General features: G+C 43.9%; 1 protein-coding gene across 1 annotated transcript in view; it reads right to left on the bottom strand.

The window, feature by feature from the left end:
• The window catches only part of LOC139539911 (insulin-like growth factor 1 receptor), a 190,110-nt gene that overhangs the window by 9,684 nt on the left and 161,213 nt on the right, over positions 1-19,213 (bottom strand). The window contains exons 11-20 of the mRNA XM_071343302.1: positions 18,560-18,831; positions 18,255-18,397; positions 17,966-18,131; positions 17,724-17,826; positions 17,433-17,503; positions 17,084-17,313; positions 16,307-16,411; positions 15,909-16,068; positions 15,552-15,681; positions 6,410-6,544 (exon numbers count right to left, since the gene is read on the bottom strand). Of these exons, the coding sequence (XP_071199403.1) occupies positions 6,410-6,544; positions 15,552-15,681; positions 15,909-16,068; positions 16,307-16,411; positions 17,084-17,313; positions 17,433-17,503; positions 17,724-17,826; positions 17,966-18,131; positions 18,255-18,397; positions 18,560-18,831 (1,515 nt within the window). The remainder of the gene's footprint in view (positions 1-6,409; positions 6,545-15,551; positions 15,682-15,908; positions 16,069-16,306; positions 16,412-17,083; positions 17,314-17,432; positions 17,504-17,723; positions 17,827-17,965; positions 18,132-18,254; positions 18,398-18,559; positions 18,832-19,213) is intronic.

The raw sequence follows: 19,213 nt of genomic DNA, 5'->3' as shown, positions 1-19,213 counted from the left end.
GTTCCAGGATTTGTGTACAGTGCATTATCATGCTGAAACATGAGGCGATGGCAGTGGATGAATGGCATTCAAATTGCCATAGATAAAATGCAACTGTGTTCGTTGTCCGTAGCTTATGTCTGCCCATACAATAACCCCACCGCCACCATGGGCCACTCTGTTCACAAAGTTGATATCAGCAAACCGCTCGCTAACACAACACCATACACACTGTCTGCCATCTGCTTGGTAGAGTGGAAAGCGGTATTCATCCGTGAAGAGCACACTTCTCCAGCGTGCCAGTGGCCATCGAAGGTGAGGATTTGCCCACTTAAGTCGGTTACGACATTGAACTGCAGTCAGGTCAAAACCCTAGTGAGGATGACAAGCACGCAGATGAGCTTCCCTGAGAAGGTTTCTGACAATTCTTTGGTTGTGCAAACCCACAATTTCATCAGCTCTCCGGGTGACTGGTCTAAGGTAAAGAAGCCAGATGTGGAGGTCCTGAGCTGGCATGGTTACATGTGGTCTGCGGTTGTGAGGCCGGTTGGAAGTACTGCAAAATTCTTTAAAACAATGTTGGAGGCAGCTTATGGTAGAGAAATTCGCATTAAATTCTCTGGCAACATCTCTGGTGGACATTGTTGCAGTCAGCATGCCAATTACACGCTCCCTCAAAACTTGAGACATATTTGGCATTGTGTTGTATGACAAAACACATTTTAGAGTGGCCTTTTACTGTCCCCAGAACAAGGTGCACCTGTGTAATGATCATGCCTTTGAATCAACTTCTATATGATATGCCACACCTGTCAGGTGGAATAATTATATTTGCTAAGGAGAAATGATCACCAACATGGATTGCAAACAAATTAGTGCACAAAATTGGAGAGAAATAAGCTGTTTGTGTGTATGGAAAATTTCGGGGATCTTTGATTCAGCTCATGAAACATGGGACCAACAGTTTTGTTCAGTGTAGTATAGCGTATGTGTATTTAAAGTTTCACTCATCCCCATAATAATTCAGATTTTACACTGCTGTTACACGCTGTTTATTATCTATGCATAGTCACTTTACCCCTACCTACATGTACATATTACCTCAATTACCTCGACTAACCTGTGCCCCCGCACATTGACACAGTGCCGGTACCCCCTGTATATAGCCTCGTTACTGATATTTTATTGTTGCTCATTTACTTGATTAACTTTAGTTTATCTAGTAAATATATTTCTTAACTCTTATCTTTCTTTTCCATTGTTGGTTAAGGGCTTGTAAGGAAGCATTTCACTGTAAGTTATTTTTTTTTTGACTGATTTGATACCCATACAGTTGAAGTCGGAAGTTTACATACACCTTAGCCAAATACATTTAAACTCAGTTTTCACACTTCCTGACATTTAATCCTAGTAAAAAATCCCTGTTTTAGGTCAGTTAGGATCACCACTTCATTTTAAGAATGTGAAATGCCAGAATAATAGTAGAGAGAATGATTTATTTCAGCTTTTATTTCTCTCATCACATTCCCAGTGGGTCAGAAGTTTACATAAACTCAGTATTTGGTAGAATTAACTTTAAATTGTTGTTTAACTGGGTCAAACGTTTCGAGTAGCCTTCCACAAGCTTCCCACATTAAGTCGGGTGAATTTTGGCCCATTCCTCCTGAAAGAGCCGGAGTAACTGAGTCAGGTGTGTAGGCCTCCTTGCTCGCACACGCTTTTTCAGTTCTGCCCACACATTTTCTGTAGGATTGAGGTCAGGGCTTTGTGATGGCCACTCCAATACCTTGACTTTGTTGTCCTTAAGGCATTTTCACACAACTTAGGAAGTATGCTTGGGGTCATTGTCCATTTGGGAGACCAATTTGTGACCAAGCTTTAACTTCCTGACTGATGTCTTGAGATGTTGCTTCAATATATCCACAGAATGTTCCTCCCTCATGATGCAATCTATTTTGTGAAGTGCACCAGTCCCTCTTGCAGCATAGCACCCCCACAACATGATGCTGCCACCCCGTGCTTCACGGTTGGGATGGGGTTCTTTGGCTTGCAATCCTCCCCCTTTTTCCACCAAACATAACGATGGTCATTATGGCCAAACAGTTCTATTTTTGTTTCATCAGACCAGAGGACATTTCTCCAAAAAGTATGATCTTTGTCCCCATGTGCAGTTGCAAACCGTAGTCTGGCTTTTTTTATGGCGGTTTTGGAGCAGTGGCTTCTTCCTTGCTGAGCAGCCTTTCAGGTTATGTCGATATAGGACTTGTTTTACTGTGGATATAGATACTTTTGTACCTGTTTCCTCCAGCATCTTCACAAGGTCCTTTGCTGATGTTCTGGGATTGATTTGCACTTCTCGCACCAAAGTACGTTAATCTCTAGGAGACAGAACGCGTCTCCTTCCTGAGCGGTATGACGGCTGCGTGGTCCCATGGTGTTTATAGTTGCATACTATTGTTTGTACAGATGAACGTGGTACCTTCAGGCGTTTGGAAATTGCTCCCAAGGATGAACCAGACTTGTGGAGGTCTACAATTTTTGTTCTGAGGTCTTGGCTGATTTCATGTGATTTTCCCATGATTTCAAGCAAAGGGGCACTGAGTTTGAAGGTAGGCCTTGAAATACATCAACAGGTACACCTCCAATTGACTCAAATGATGTCAATTAGCCTATCAGAAGCTTCTAAAGCCATGAAATCATTATCTGGAATTTTCCAAGCTGTTTAAAGGCACAGTCAACTTTGTGTATGTAAACGTCTGACCCACTGGAATTGTGATACAGTGAATTTTAAGTGAAATAATCTGTTTGTAAACACTTGTTGGAAAAATTACTTATGTCATGCACAAAGAAGAAAAACTATAGTTTGTTAACAAGAAATTTGTGGAGTGGTTGAAAAACGAGTTTTAATGACTCCAACCTAAGTGTATGTAAACCTCCGACTTCAACTGTATATGGTAAAAATGGGAAAACATTTCAAATATGACTCATACTTTTTAAAATTATGTTATCGTTGTCTTCTTCTCTCTCTTCTCTTCTTCTCTTCTCTCTCGTTGTCTTCTTCTCTCTCAATCCCCCTCTTTCTTCAGACTGACTACAGCATTGTTCTGCAGCCCTTGCTGGCTCCTGGCTCTGCAGGTCTCCGTACTGTAACTCTCCTCTAACTCACTACAGGAGAGGCTACCAGCAGTGGCAACCTTTCCAGTACAAACCCTCCCCCACCCCACACTCTCCCCCTCCCCTGCGTAACACAATTCACACTCTCTTGCAATCAGGACACCACTGTGAGGCTGCCATAGAAACCCAAGGTTTGTGTCTGCATAACACCCGCCCCTCTCTCCCCTCTCTGTAAGGTGAGGGAAAGGGGGAATGCCTTCGCATTGAGATCAGAGGCAGAGAGGAGAAATGCATGTACACAGCAGAGCCGCCTGACAGCTAGGGAGGCTGTTCCATTCCACTTTCCCAGACAAGACAGGACAAGACCAGACCAAGACCCAGACAGACCGACAGTCTCTCTCTCTCTCTCTCTCTCTCTCTCTCTCTCTCTCTAAGAACAGATATAGCCCTTGGTTTACCCCAGACTTGACTGCCCTTGACCAGCACAAAAACATCCTGTGGCGTTCTGCATTAGCATTAAATAGCCCCCGCAATATGCAACTTTTCAAACAGAAATTTGCATCCTGTAGCACTAATTCCAAAAAGTTTTGGGACAATGTAAAGTCCATGGAGAATAAGAGCACCTCCTCCCAGCTGCCCACTGCACTGAGGATAGGAAACCCTGTCACCACCGATAAATAAGCATTTTTCCATGGCTGGCCATGCTTTCCACCTGGCTACCCCTACCCCGCCCAACATCTCAGCACCCCCTGCAGCAACTTTCCCAAGCCCCCCCCCCACACACACACACACTTCTCCTTCACCCAAATCCAGACAGCTGATGTTCTGAAAGAGCTGCAACATCTGGATCCATACAAATCAGCTGGGCTAGACAATCTGGACCCTCTCTTTCTAAAACTATCCACAGAAATTGTTGCAACCCCTATTACTAGCCTATTCAACCTCTCTTTCGTATCGTCTGAGATCCCTAAAGATTGGAAAGCTGCCGCGGTCATCCCCACTCTAGACAAAACTGTTATAGACCTATATCCATCCTGCCCTGCCTTTCTAAAATCTTCGAAAGCCAAGATAACAAACAGATCACCGACCATTTAGAATCCCACCGTACCTTCTCCACTATGCAATCTGGTTTCCGAGCTGGTCATGGGTGCACCTCAGCCACGCTCAAGGTCCTAAACGATATCATAACCGCCATCAATAAAAGACAGTACTGTGCAGCCGTCTTCATCGACATGGCCAAGGCTTTCGACTCTGTCAATCACCGCATTCTTATCGGCAGACTCAATAGCCTTGGCTTCTCAAATGACTGCCTCGCCTGGTTCACCAACTACTTCTCAGATAGAGTTTAGTGTGTCAAATCGGAGGGCCTGTTGTCCGGACCTCTGGCAGTCTCTATGTGGGTGCCACAGGGTTCAATTCTCGGGCCGACTCTTTTCTCTGTATATATCAATGATGTCGCTCTTGCTGCTGGTGATTCTCTGATCCACCTCTACGCAGACGACACCATTCTGTATACATCTGGCCCTTCTTTGGACACTGTGCTAACAAACCTCCAAACGAGCTTCAATGCCATACAACACTCCTACCATGACCTCCAACTGCTTTCAAATGCTAGTAAAACTAAGTGCATGCTCTTCAACCGATTGCTGCCTGCAACCTCCCGCCCGACTAGCATCACTACTCTGGACGGTTCTGACTTAGAATATGTGGACAACTACAAATACCTAGGTGTCTGGTTAGACTGTAAACTCTCCTTCCAGACTCACATTAAGTATCTCCAATCTAAGATTAAATCTAGAGTGGGTTTCCTATTTCGCAACAAAGCCTCCTTTAATCATGCTACCAAACATACCCTTGTAAAACTGACTATCCTTCCGATCCTTTACAAAATAGCTTCCAACACTCCACTCAGCAAACTGGATGTAGTCTATCACAGTGCCATCCGTTTTGTCACCAAAGCCCCATATACTACCCACCATTGCGACCTGTATGCTCTCGTTGGCTGGCCCTCACTACATATTCGTCGCCAAACACACTGGCTCCAGGTCATCTATAAGTCTTTGCTAGGTAAAGCTCCGCCTTATCTCAGCTCACTGGTCACCATAGCAACACCCACCCGTATCACGCGCTCCAGCAGGTATATTTCACTGGTCACCATAGCAACACCCATCCGTAGCACGCGCTCCAGCAGGTATATTTCACTGGTCACCATAGCAACACCCACCCGTAGCACGCGCTCCAGCAGGTATATTTCACTGGTCATCCCCAAAGCCAACCCTCCCTTTGGCCGCCTTTCCTTCCAGTTCTCTGCTGCCGATGACTGGAACAAATTGCAAAAATCACTGAAGCTGGAGTCATATATCTCCCTCTCTAACTTTAAGCATCAGCTGTCAGAGCAGCTTACTGATCATTGCACCTGTACACAGCCCATCTGTAAATAGCACACCCAACTACCTCAGCCCTATATTGTTACTTATCCTCTTGCTCTTTTGCCCCCCAGTATCTCTACTTGTACATCATCATCTGCAGATCCATCACTCCAGTGTTAATGCTAAATTGTAATTATTTCGCCTCTATGGCCTATTTATTGCCTTACCTATCTACTTTTCTACATTTTCACACACTGTTTATAGATTTTTCTATTGTGTTATTGACTGACGTTTGTTTATGTGTAACTCTGTGTTGTTGTTTTTGTCGCACTGCTTTGCTTTATCTTGGCCAGGTCGCAGTTCTAAATGAGAACTTGTTCTCAACTGACCTACCTGGTTAAATAAAGGTTCAATTGAATAAAGGTTCCTTTGCTAAATCTGCCAATATTTCCCTTGCAGCTACTATTTAGAGTTGAGGGGCCAAATGTGTGTACTATATAATGAGAGCCATATGCCAGTGGGGAGCCAAGCGAAGGCCTGACTGGTGACATTTACATCACAGGTTAAATGGAGCACAGTGACATCATGGCCCACATGCTCAGCTGGTGTTACGGGAGCTCCCTCCTCAGCAGTAAGCCAAGGTCCATGGAAGGGATGCCACGGCCCGTGTGTGAAAGATGCCACTCATTCCCGATTAGTGAGGGTTCTGTCATTTTTTTTGTATATATTTTTTTCCACCTTTATTTAACAATGACAGTGAGCTGGTACTAGAGGACAATATCTTCAGAAAATGCACCTAAGGAATAATCCTAACAGTGGAACAGACAATAGGAAAAACACCACATATTGAAAGGTGTGGCTAAGACTGTCATTGAGAAATTGATTCTCCTGCGTCTGACTCAGTCCCAGAGCAAGAGTGACATTGAAAGAAAGAGCAGGGGACTCACAGCATGTCAGGACAGTTGTCAGGCTTGTCCAGGAGTCCTCCCTCCATGACGAAACGCAGCACCTGCTCGTTGGACATGCCCTGATACGGCTGCTCAGACAAGGTAGAAATCTCCCACAGCACCACCCCAAATGACCTGCAGGGGGAGACAGAGAGGAGACAGGTATGTTAGAAACAACACACATTTTTTATTTCAAGTTTTATTAGTTGTATATATAGGATAGAAATGGTATACACTGTCCAGTGAAATGCTTACTTGCAGGCTCCTTCTCGACAATGCAACAACAATAACAAATAATACAAGATAAGAATACGAACATAAAGTAAATGGCTCAGTAGAATATATAAATATTTGTATAAGTATAATACAGGAAAGCACAATTTATTGTCCAATATTTACCAGTTTTGGGGATGGGGGGATTGGGGGGCAAGTGTTTAAATTGTGCAGTATTTAGCAATAATAATAAGAGTCTGGTAGCAGCAGATGTGATGTGATGTGACGTGCGTGCGTGCGTACATGCATGTGTGTCTGTGTGGGAGTTTGCATGAGTAAGTGCACGTGAGCTAAGCTAAGGTGCGGAGAGTCAGTGCAGGTGGTCAGTCCAGTTCAAGTGTGGCTGGGGTGTGTGGGGTCCTTGATGATGCTGCGGGCCTTCCTCGGGCACAGCTTCAAGTAGATGTCCTGAATGGATGGAAGTATGGTCCCAGTGATGTACAAGGCCATCTTCACCACCCGCTGGAGGGCCTTGCGGTCATAGACCGAGCAATTCCCATACCAGGCCGTGATGCAACCGGTCAAGACGCTCTCGATTGTGCAGCGGTAGTATTTGGAGAGGACCCGGGCTAGCATGCTGAATTTCTTTAGCCGCCCTTAGGAAGTAGACACGCTGTTTTTATTTTAATTGTTTTATTTAAACTTTAGTTATCTGTTGCACCCTCTTGACAAGAGTGGTGGTGTTGTTGGTCCATCTCAAGTCCTCAGTGATGTGGACGCCGAGAAACTTAAAACTGCTGACTCTCTCGACTGCAGTCCAATTGATGTGGATCATGGTATGTTCCCTCTGCTTCCTGAAGTCAACAATCAACAACTTTTGTTTTGCTGATGTTGAGGTAGAAGTTGTTGTCCTGGCAGCACAATGGCAGTTCACTTACCTCCTCCCTATAGGCTGACTCGTCGTTGTTGGTTATCAGGCCTACAACTCTGATGTCATCAGCAAACTTGATGAAGGAGTTGGAGTCGTGCAAAGCCATGCCGTCGTGGGTGAACAGGGACTACAGCAGAGGGCTGAGGACACACCCCTGGGGTTCCCCTGTGTTAAGAGTCAGTGTGGAGGAGGTGTTGTTTCCAATCCACACAGCCTGTGCAGACCACCGTCAGGAAGTCCAGGATTCAGTTGCAGACAGTGGTTTCCAGTCCCAGGGCTCTGAGCTTGGTGTCGACCTTGGAGGGAACAATAGTGTTGAATGCTGAACTCTAGTCAATGAACAGCATTTTCACATACTGTAGGTGTTCCTCTTGTCCAGGCCTAGTGAAAAGCGATGGAAATGGCATCTTCCATCATCAGCAGCATACTGTAGTAGGACCATGCAGGGTAATACAGGCAAAAACATCCATACACAGGGCCCAGCAGGGCATGTAAATAGTCTCTGGCAGTGCTTTACAAGGATGGTGCTGCATTGTGTAATGTTGAGTAAGACTGTTCTCTAACAGTGGGAAGCCGATTGTGCAAAGAACAGAATAAACATTTATTCATAAATTCATGCTACATATATTAATCAAATAAGGACAAATGTATATGTCTGTGTAATTTTGAATTATCCATATTTTATCCATACAATGAGCCTGTATACTACCTAGAGACCACTAAGGAACTGCAAAAGAAAACAAAACTTAAACCTAAGCTTGACACAAAATAACTACGAGTTCATCGTTGCCAATGATTATTTGTTAGCTCTCTTAAGCCATATTTCCCCCGCTGTTGTGGGATCTAAAGGCGGCTCAAAGCTTCACTATGTTGATCGACGTGCGTACATGCACGAGGGTGGAGGTGTTTTTTGGGGAGCAACAAGTCCACCTTGTGTAGTGTAAATCCACTAGGGGCTTGGGGAGCCAGAGAAGCTTACCAAGCAAGAGGGGCCGAGGAACTCTTTTTGACTAGCTAGCGACGACGTTTGTTATATGCCTGTTTACAAATGCTAGCTACATGTCAGGCTAGTCTGGTATTCTATGCTTTATGACACAATTGTTTAGCTACAGAAGCAAACATGTCTCTTTGTAACTAGTGCACTGAGAATCGGGAAGCAAGTACAGGGAATGAGTGTTTTAATAAATAAACAAAACAATAAACACGAAACACAAACAACACACCGACATGATACAGAGTCAATAACACCTGAGGAAAGAACCAAGGGGAGTGACAGATGTAGGGAAGATAATCAAGGAGGTGATGGAGTCCAGGTGAGTGTCATGGGGAGCAGGTGCGCTTGACGATGGTGACATGTGAGAGGGAGTATACGTGACACTCTTTTTTCATTGAAATTGCTAGAGCTTGAACTGTTACTACGACTAAGGAGGTAAAGAACACAAAGGCTGAGAAAATGTGTCCACTGAACACTACAAGAGGGAACGATGGAGAATGCACGTCTCTTGTCAAACATTGACATGGAAAGACATTTTCAATACTTTCGGATGTCGGTTGACAGATTTTACGACTTGCTTCAGCGGCTTGCCCCTCACATCTCGCACGAGAGAACTCACAGCTTGCCCGTAAGTGCTGCAGAAAGGCTGTCTGTGACCATTTGGTTTTTGGCGAGTGGCAGCACACAGCAAAGGGGACACCAGCTTCCTGGACCCAAGAAACATGTCAGCAGACAGGGCAACCAGAGTGGCTATAGACATGTTCAACAACCTCAAGGACTACTTCCTCACACCAGCAGGTCAAGTGTCTTTCCAAGATGTTGCTATTACACATGGAACCCTACAGTAAATGTTGTTGTGGTTTGGAAAACATAAGCACACATACATTCTCTTCTTCTGGTTGATGACTGTTTGTTTCATGTTGTGAGCTACACAATTTGGTTTTGCTGTTTGGATTTAGGTGTTTTTCTTATTCACACTTTACAAATCACAATAAAGAGTACTATCACGTCGTCCGTGTTTTCGTTTTACCTAACCTTGTGTTATGTGAAGTGGCCTTTCAATGAGAACATTCCTGCTATGGTAAATGGGTGAGAAAGGCCATCCAGCTGGAGATAAAAAGTCTAGGCCTTCCAGACATTAACCTCATCTACATAACACAAGTTTGTACATGGTCATGTGTAGTGGCCTTTCAATGGAGACCTTCCTGCTTTGGTACATGGATGTGTCCAATACATTAACCTCATCTACATAGCTCATGTACAAAGCAGTGCAAGTTTACTGAGTGACTGATTCAAAACCGTAATATTTTCTGCCACAAGTACAAATAACCAGACAAATACATTTGCAAGCCTTTTAGATATGCAGTTACTATCACAAGAGGAAAATTGTGCAATGTAAAACAATGCAATATACAGGTGAAAAGTGTGATGAAAGGGGAAATAAGAGAAAAAAACTAAGTAAACACCTGTAACATGTGAATGAGGAAATACAGTGCAATCGGAAAGTATTCAGATCCCTTCCTTATTCCACATTTTGTTACGTTACACCCTTATTCTAAAATTGATTACATTACATTTTTTCCTCATCAATCTACACACAATACCCCACAATGACAAAGCGAAAACAGGTTTTTAGACATTTTTGCAAATGTATTAAAAATAAAAAACAGAAACACCGTATTTACATACAGTGGGGAGAACAAGTATTTGATACACTGCCGATTTTGCAGGTTTTCCTACTTACAAAGCATGTAGAGGTCTGTCATTTTTATCATAGGTACACTTCAACTGTGAGAGACGGAATCTAAAACAAAAATCCAGAAAATCACATTGTATGATTTTTAAGTAATTCATTTGCATTTTATTGCATGACATAAGTATTTGATACATCAGAAAAGCAGAACTTAATATTTGGTACAGAAACCTTTGTTTGCAATTACAGAGATCATTGATCCAGATGATCCAGAGGAGGAATGGGAGAAGGTCATGTTGTCTGATGAGACAAAAATAGAGCTTTTTGGTCTAAACTCCACTCGCCGTGTTTGGAGGAAGAAAAAGGATGAGGACAACCCCAAGAACACCATCCCAACCGTGAAGCATGGAGGTGGAAACATCATTCTTTGGGGATGCTTTTCTGCAAAGGGGACAGGACGACTGCACCGTATTGAAGGGAGGATGGATGGGGCCATGTATCGCGAGATCTTGGCCAACAACCTCCTTCCCTCAGTAAGAGCATTGAAGATGGGTCGTGGCTGGGTCTTCCAGCATGACAACGACCCGAAACACACAGCCAGGGCAACTAAGGAGTGGCTCTGTAAGAAGCATCTCAAGGTCCTGGAGTGGCCTAGCCAGTCTCCAGACCTGAACCCAATAGAAAATCTTTGGAGGGAGCTGAAAGTCCGTATTGCCCAGCGACAGCCACAAAACCTGAAGGATCTGGAGGTCTGTATGGAGGAGTGGGCCAAAATCCCTGCTGCAGTGTGTGCAAACCAGGAAACGTATGATCTCTGTAATTGCAAACAAAGGTTTCTGTACCAAATATTAACTTCTGATTTTCTGATGTATCAAATACTTATGTCATGCAATAAAATGCTAATTAATTACTTAAAAATCATACAATGTGATTTTCTGGATTTTTGTTTTAGATTCCGTCTCTCACAGTTGAAGTGTACCTATGATAACAATTACAGACTTCTACATGCTTTGTAAGTAGGAAAACCGGCAAAATTGGCAGTGTATCAAATACTTGTTCTCCCCACTGTATATATTCAAAACCTTTGCTATGAGACTTGAAATTGAGCTCAGGAACATCCTGTTTCCATTGATGATGTTTCTTTAACTTGATTGGTGTCCACCTGTGGTAAATTCAATTGATTGGACATGATTTGGAAAGGCACACACCTGTCAGTAAAAAGGCACATGACAGCTCACTTGGAGTTTACCATAAGGCACCTAAAGGACTCTCAGACCATGAGAAACACAATTCTCTGGTCTGATGAAACCAAGATTGAACTCTTTGAATGCCAAGCGTCACGTCTGGAGGGAACCTGGCACCATCCCTACGGTGAAGAATGCTGGTGGCAGCATCATGCTGTGGGAATGTTTTTCAGTGGCAGGGACTGGGAGACTAGTCAGGATCAAGGGAAAGATGAACGGAGCAAAGTACAGAGAGATCCTTGATGAAAACCTGCTCCAGAGCACTCAGGACCTTAGACTGGGGCGAAGGTTCACCTTCCAACAGGACAACGACCCTAAGCACACAGCCAAGACAATGTAGGAGTGGCTTCGGAACAAGTCTCTGAATGTCCTTGAGTGGCCCAGCCAGAGCCTGGACTTGAACCCGATCGAACATCTCTGTAGCGACTTGAAAATAGCGTTGCAGCGACACTGCCCATCCAACCTGACAGAGCTTGAGAGGATCTGCAGAGAAGAATGGGAGAAACTCCCCAAATACATGTGTGCCAAGCTTGTAGCGTCATACGCAAGAAGAATCAAGGCTGTAATCGCTGCCAAAGATGCTTAAACAAAGTACTGAGTAAAGGGTCTGAATACTTATGTAAATGTGATATCATTATTTTTAACAAATTTGCTCAAATTTATAAAAACCTGTTTTTGCTTTGTCATTATGAGGTATTGTGTGTAGATTGATGAGGGGGGGGGGGGAATTATGTAATACATTTCAGAATAAGGCTGTAACATAACAGAATGTGGAAAAAGCAAAGGGGTCTGAACACTTTCCGAAAGCACTGCAAGTATAAGAAACATGCACCAAAAAAATCTAGGAAATTACCCACGACCTTAACGTATGAATAAGAAAAAAAAGCCCACAACAACATATTTTTTGGGGTGAGACAAACGGGAGACTGATCAGCAGGAATAGACACCATCCATGGTACCATGACGTTGTAGACAGCCTTTGCTGAACACTGCTGCTGTTTCTGTAACTCCTGCTGCCGTTTCTTTAAGTCATCCACCCGCTGCATAATGTCAGTGTCCAAAGGATCCTCAGTTGCCTTCCTCTTCCGGCCATTGGATCTGGGTCGGGGAGATGGGGTAGAGGTTGATGGAGTTTCAGGGAAGAGAAAAGGGTGCGCCTGGACGGTGGGTTGGGTGTTGGTGAGAAGGCATGATGAACCACCTGTAGATGGGCCCTCAGGGCTCAGCTCCGTCTCTGGACTGTCCAAAACACTACTCCCTCCAACACCAACAAGGAGATGGCGAATGTATTAGAATACAATGTAAGCAATCTTAAAACATCTCCATTGGCTCCTTTGAGTTAAAATGTTTACCCCAAATAACTGATTTCATCAACATCTCAATCTACTTAACACAACACACTGTCTGTTTTCTGATGTTTGAACTAGCCTGCTAATCATTATGATAACACAGGCACTGAATATTTCCCACTCACAATTTCTCCCATCCAGAAAACAACTGATTTCACATGTTCTAACTATGTCTGCTAAGCATAAGGTCACAAACACACACACTGACTATACAAAAGGACTCAGTTGCATGACGAGTACATACCGTTTCTGGCATATTTTTGTCTGTGTCTGTCTGACGATGTCTCCCGTGAACACGAAGCCAATCCAGTTGTCTGAAAATCGGTGGAGGACACACCAGAGGCAGCCCCACTCCTCGTCTCCTTCACCCTTTTCAGATTGTGAACATACCGGTCCCAAATATTTCTCCATGAAAGAGTGCAAAACTCACCTCATACTACCCCTCAGTCTTTACAAGGAATGATACGTCGGGTCTCAATTTTCAGGTAGGAAAAAACTGCGTTGAATGCTGGAGCGCATTACAAGAGTGGTTCATCATGCCTTCTCATGAAAAACAACATTTCTCCATCTGTTTGTGTATTGTGTGTAGACAGCATCATCATGACTTTGTCAGTCCGCTTGTTCTCAATAAATCAAAATCATTGTTAAGTGTTCCTGTATCAATATGGACTTTTAAAAACCGACACATAATTCCGCCTATAGTCATTTGATGAACAGGACATTTATATGAATCTAGGTTTCTCTGGAGACGTAATAACAAGTTATCCTTACCACCAGAGGTTGGAGGGGGACCTGTATCAGCGATTTTGACCAGACAGACAGATCATCTGCAGAGATATAGCTCCCCATGTACCAAGTTTGTACTTTTCTATATCACGTATCAAATGACTGTGCACAAAAGGAGAATTACCTTATTTTTTTGCATATAAAACTCATATAAATACTTGATAGAACTGCAATACAGAACTCAGATACACTCAGAATCTACAGAGAAAAGTCTTAATTTGAATCCAGAATACTCTGGAGACATAATATTAAGTTCTACATATCATCAGAGGGTGAAGGGTGACCTTGTATTAGTGATTTTGACCAGATAAATATATCACCTGCAGAGATGGAGCACCTTATATACTCACCTATGGTTATTACTGTTTATAATTAGGTATGACTGTGTACAGAATGAAAATGACCTTACATATATGCTTAGTTGCAGTCAAAACAACTCATAAAAAGTCTGTCAGTGGTATGAATACTTGATAGAACTAGAGTAATGAAATCACCTACCCTCCGAATGTACACATTGTGCCTTATTGGTGTGTATTCTCCGAATAATAGTTATTCTCCAGGAAATGTTACATAAATAGCAGAAATCCTATACTATATGCTATATGTGCAACTTGTTATGGTACTTTGGTTGCTATAACATTTGGCTTAACGTGACATTGAGGATTTGGGCATGCTTTTTGAAGCATCCTGCCATAGGCCTTACCACGGCCTTACCACTCCCATTGTTTCACTAGCAGCAATGCTAATGCTATCTGTGAGGTAAATAAAGAAAACTATGCCATATGTTTGTTCATTGTCTTTCAGGATCAATGGATGAATCACTTTTTGTGAATAAAATTAAGAATACTTCAAATTTTGGTGTACCACCCCTAAATGGCAGTCGATTTTACCAAATATGACAAAATTAGTATTTACTTCAAAATTCTAAGAACTAAATGATACTGCAACCAAATTATGGTAAATCAGCTTTTTAGTACTAATGTGGATTGTACTTCTAAAAAAAAGCTGCATATCATTTAAGGGAAAATATATATATTTTTGTTTTACAGAATATTAAAATGAACTGTAATTTTGTTAGAATAACAATCTGTTTTGACTATTTTGTTAAATTTCAGATACACATTATTTACATGCCTAATAATGTTTTAATAAGAAATATGTTGATATTTTGCTATGATTGTTGCTTTTTCCAATAGTTTCTTCTTAGGGTCAAAATGACCCCAGTTGGTAATCCATGTATGTAAAAGATGTTGGTAGTATGAGGGTTAAAAAAGCCTTTTATAACATTGACTTGTATCTAATTGGCTGAAACAGGAGTGTGTTGAAAGACAAAACCACATTAAGATACTTTTTTAGATAAACAAGAACAGACACCTACTGGTAATTTCATAGGAGCCCAAAATAAGTTCCCACAATGCTTGTTTTCATCTGCGTGACTTCAAAGAGGAAGATAGGGAGCGGGACGTGGAGGTGAATTTCTGTTGGCACTCTAAACCATCATTTGAAAACATCTGGAGGAGTTTAAGTGTGCTTGTAGGGACAGACCCGTGGGACACTTTCTATTGGGAAACAAAAACTAAGGAGCTAGGAAACAGCTATATTTCTCTAAAGCAACCCATTCCAGAGAGAGAACTGGAAGGAGCGTTGATCTGCTGTTCTAAACTCACTCTATGTTCCTGAAAGCACAGAGGAACTTGACTAAACAGGAACTACTTTTCACTGCCAGAATGTACTGTACCTACTAACTATAATAGCATCCAGATGAATTCCTAACTTCCTTAGGACATGGACTGTGTGTGTGAAGTGATATGCCTGTTTTCCCCATGCTAGTCCCGGAGAGAGCATGCAATATTCTAGCACACATACAGCTAGTGTACTGCGCAGGTCTGTGTATGCGCATGTGTGTATGAGTCAGAGGCGAGGAGCTCTTACCAGACATCAGAGTTTGTGGTGAACACTCCGTCTTTCAGCGACTCTGGGGACATCCAGCGGACTGGCAGAAGGCCCTTCCCTCCTTTCCGATAGTAATCCGTCTCGTAGATGTCTCGCGTCATGCCAAAGTCTGAGAAGAAGAGAAGAGAATTTTGAGTGGCCACTAAATATCCCACTAATGTGAGGGAGTGGATGCTCATGAGGCCTAATCCATTCCTCACCTCTCCTTCTCTTCTGTCCATTTACATCTGCAAGCTATTCCTCCCCCTCAAGCACTCAGTGATCTCAAAATACTTACTTTGGAGTACAGCAGAGCAGAGGGAGTTTAGCATTAAACAAACAGGCACAGGCACTCACCTCCGATCTTGACGGTGAAGTCCTCCGCCACCATGCAGTTCCTGGCAGCCAGGTCTCTGTGGACGAACTTGTTGGCGTTGAGGTATGCCATGCCGTCCGCAATCTCCCCTGCCATCTGGATCATCTTCTTCAGCGGGGGCAGAACCTGGCTGGACGTGTTCTGTGGCAAAGAGGCAAAGAGGCAGAGACGTGAGCACAAGCAGGCCATTCAGTCTCTCCAACCTCCTTCTCCCTGCTGTCTGCAGCACTGAACCATGGCCAGGGCACACCACACAATGTGAGAGACCAACTGACGGAGGTTTGTGTGTGTGCCGTATTACATGATTAATGCACTGACGCATAGACTTGAGTTCTGTGAGAGACTATGTTAGAAAGAGCTGGAGGGGTAATGTACATACCTCTTTACGGAGAGAGCGCAGGTGACTCTTCAGGTCTCCACGGGTCATCAGCTCCATTATCACCAAGGTGGGCTGTCCCTGAGAGACCACGCCCAGCAGACGCACCTACATCAATCAGAACACAGCACAGAGAGGGTATCAGGGTAGATGAGCACAAACAATTCTCGTTGGTGTAGTATTCCTTCTGAAACTTTTGGGAAAGAAACAGATTTCTAAGTGCTAATATTCACTAAGTGACTGAAGTGATGTGGAATGTTCTTGCTTTTGAAACTACTCTGGCTCCTCTTAACTAAAACTACTGTGGAACTTTTAGGAAAGCAGAAAAAAACTCCTCCTTGCCTCTAAATTATTCAAATTGAGCTTAATAATTAAGTGTTTGGCTTTTAATCACCCAGACATGCTAAAAGGTTGTAACAGAGTTTTTCCAAGGGGGAAATCCTTAACATTTCCGTTTAGCTGAATTAATGAGGATTCGGCTGTGATAGAGCACAGAGGTCTCAGATCACACAGTTACAGCTGGCCTCAGGTTATACTGGAATTATACTGCAGCTCCCTGTGCCCTGGGTAGTCTGCCCTGGCTTTGACCTCTGACCTCATCAGCCAGCCAGGTGTCTCCGACCCTATGCAGCGGTCTCTGCCAGTGGTCTCTGCCTGGGGCCCTTTGTTTCTAACCTTGAAATTGTGAACCTTGTGAAATTGAAGCAATAATCTCATCACTCAAAGCTAGTGTTTCTGAGCCAATGTTCCTGATGTTAACTGGTGTTTTGTCTCTCTCACCACGTGGTAACAGTTGAACTCCTTCATGACGGAAGCCTCATTGAGGAACTCTATCCTCTCCCTCATGCTGGCTGACTCGTTGACCGTCTTGATGGCCACGCGCGTCTCTGGGTCGTCTTTAACCACGCCCTTAGCGAGGCCCTCGTACACCATGCCAAAGGAACCCTGGCCCAACTCCTTGTGCATGGTGATCTTTTCCCTGGCCACCTCCCACTCATCTGGAACATACACTGAACACAGGAGGAGAGGACAATCAGAGACAGACACAAAACACCATCACCCGAGGAGACCTTGACAGTCGGACATTTTGCATTTATAATGACACTGTAGGTGTTCAGATGGTTCTTACTCTCAGCAGCACTGAAGTACTCAGGGTTGACAGAAGCATAGAGGACACCATTCCCCAGCCTGTCACTGTTCCTGTGGACACAAACATATCTGTGTGAGCCAGTGGAGGCAGCTTCGGCAACAGATAAATGGGATCGTTCATTCAGCAGAAAAGCCGACAATCTTATGAACTGCAGGCAGGAAAATGATCAATAGCACTATTATATTATTAAACTGATTAATATCGCACTAGTCAAACATTTTGTTACAGAGACACAGTTGTTTGTTATAGTGATCATTCAGCTCCTCTTACCTTTTTTTGTTGATAAAAAAGAGTGCAGTGATGAGGCTGGCAATAAGGATTATCACTATGATGGGGATGATGATGACCAGATAGAACGTGATGTCGTAGTCCCCTGCAACAAGATGATAACAGAACAACTATTCAAATCTGACCAATGAGAAAAGGAGGATTTAACAGAAATATAATTTCTGGGCATGAAAATCATCCATATAAAAGGCATTTTAACGAGGAAATACACGTGTTCTCCATACGTGTGCGTGGGGTCACGTAGAAGGACACTGGCTCAGTCCAGGACCCGTTTCCTGCCAGGGAGGTGGCACGCACGCGGGCAGAGTAGTTCCCAGAGCCCAGGTTGGTCAGACGAGCTCCTTTGTGCACTCTGTAGTGCTGGCGTGACACACACTCATGTTTCTCAGGCTGGAAAACACACACACACACACACACACAGACAAAGTGTCAACCTGATGTCTGAGGGCCACAGTGGGTTGAGGGGTTGAGGCCCTGCAGAACTCCCAGGCGCCCTGGCCCATACAGACTCACCTCGGTGCCTTGGCGAAACTTAATCTCATACATCAGGATGAGACCGTTGGGGTTGACAGGCTCCGGCCACCTCAGCAGCACCGACCCCTCCACCTTCTCATCCCTCTCCTGATTCACCGTGCCTGGCATGTCATCCGCTTTGTCTGATGGGCAGAGACACAGACACTAAATATCAGATGTCTTCCTACACATAAGCCATTTCCAAAAAGGCACAGTTAGCCTAGAACAGATGGCCATGGTCAAGGTGTTGTTGTTGAAGCCTTTGTGTCTAGCGTCGTCTGTGTCTGTGTGTGTGACTGCCTCACCTGCAGGTTTGGTCCTGGAAAACACGAAGGCTCCAGCACTGCAGCGGCGGACCTCCTGGTTACAGGCGTGGATGTCGATGCGGTAGACAGTGAAGGGCTGTAGGTTGGCGATCTCTATAAACTCTGTCTTGCTCCGGTCCTCCATGAAGGGGAACTCCCTCTCGGGGGATTCTCCGTCTGTCCCATTACCCTCCAGGCCTGTGGTGTTGCCACCCCGCGCCAAGGTGCTGTTAGCCACCCCAAATAGATCCCTACGCCGCCGGTCTGGGGGCCTGAAGGACAAAGGGGGTTGCATAAAGAAATGCTAGAGAGAGAGACCCACTGACTCACTGTAGCAGAAAAGGCACATGTGTGGCAAAGAAAGACAAAGGATAAGAGACAAAGGTTGAGGAGAAGAAGGAGTGGAGAAGATGTGTGGGCTTTCAGCTTCTCTGGAAGGGAGCTGAGGTACAGTTAAAGAGGAGAGAGGGGAATATCAAGTCAGCTAGCCATACAGTAATATAGTGGTTCTCAACTGGTTTTGCCTCGGGACCCAAATTGAACGAGGTTGTCTCCGTTGCCACCTAATATTCATATTGCGAAAAATACAAAATGGAAAACTATTTTTAATGCTATATTGATAGTAAATGTAGCAATTATATGACAAGGGAACAA

The sequence above is a fragment of the Salvelinus alpinus genome, chromosome 15, assembly GCF_045679555.1.
Source record: "Salvelinus alpinus chromosome 15, SLU_Salpinus.1, whole genome shotgun sequence".
Classification (NCBI taxonomy): domain Eukaryota; kingdom Metazoa; phylum Chordata; class Actinopteri; order Salmoniformes; family Salmonidae; genus Salvelinus; species Salvelinus alpinus.
This window is presented reverse-complemented; position numbering and strand designations above follow the sequence as displayed.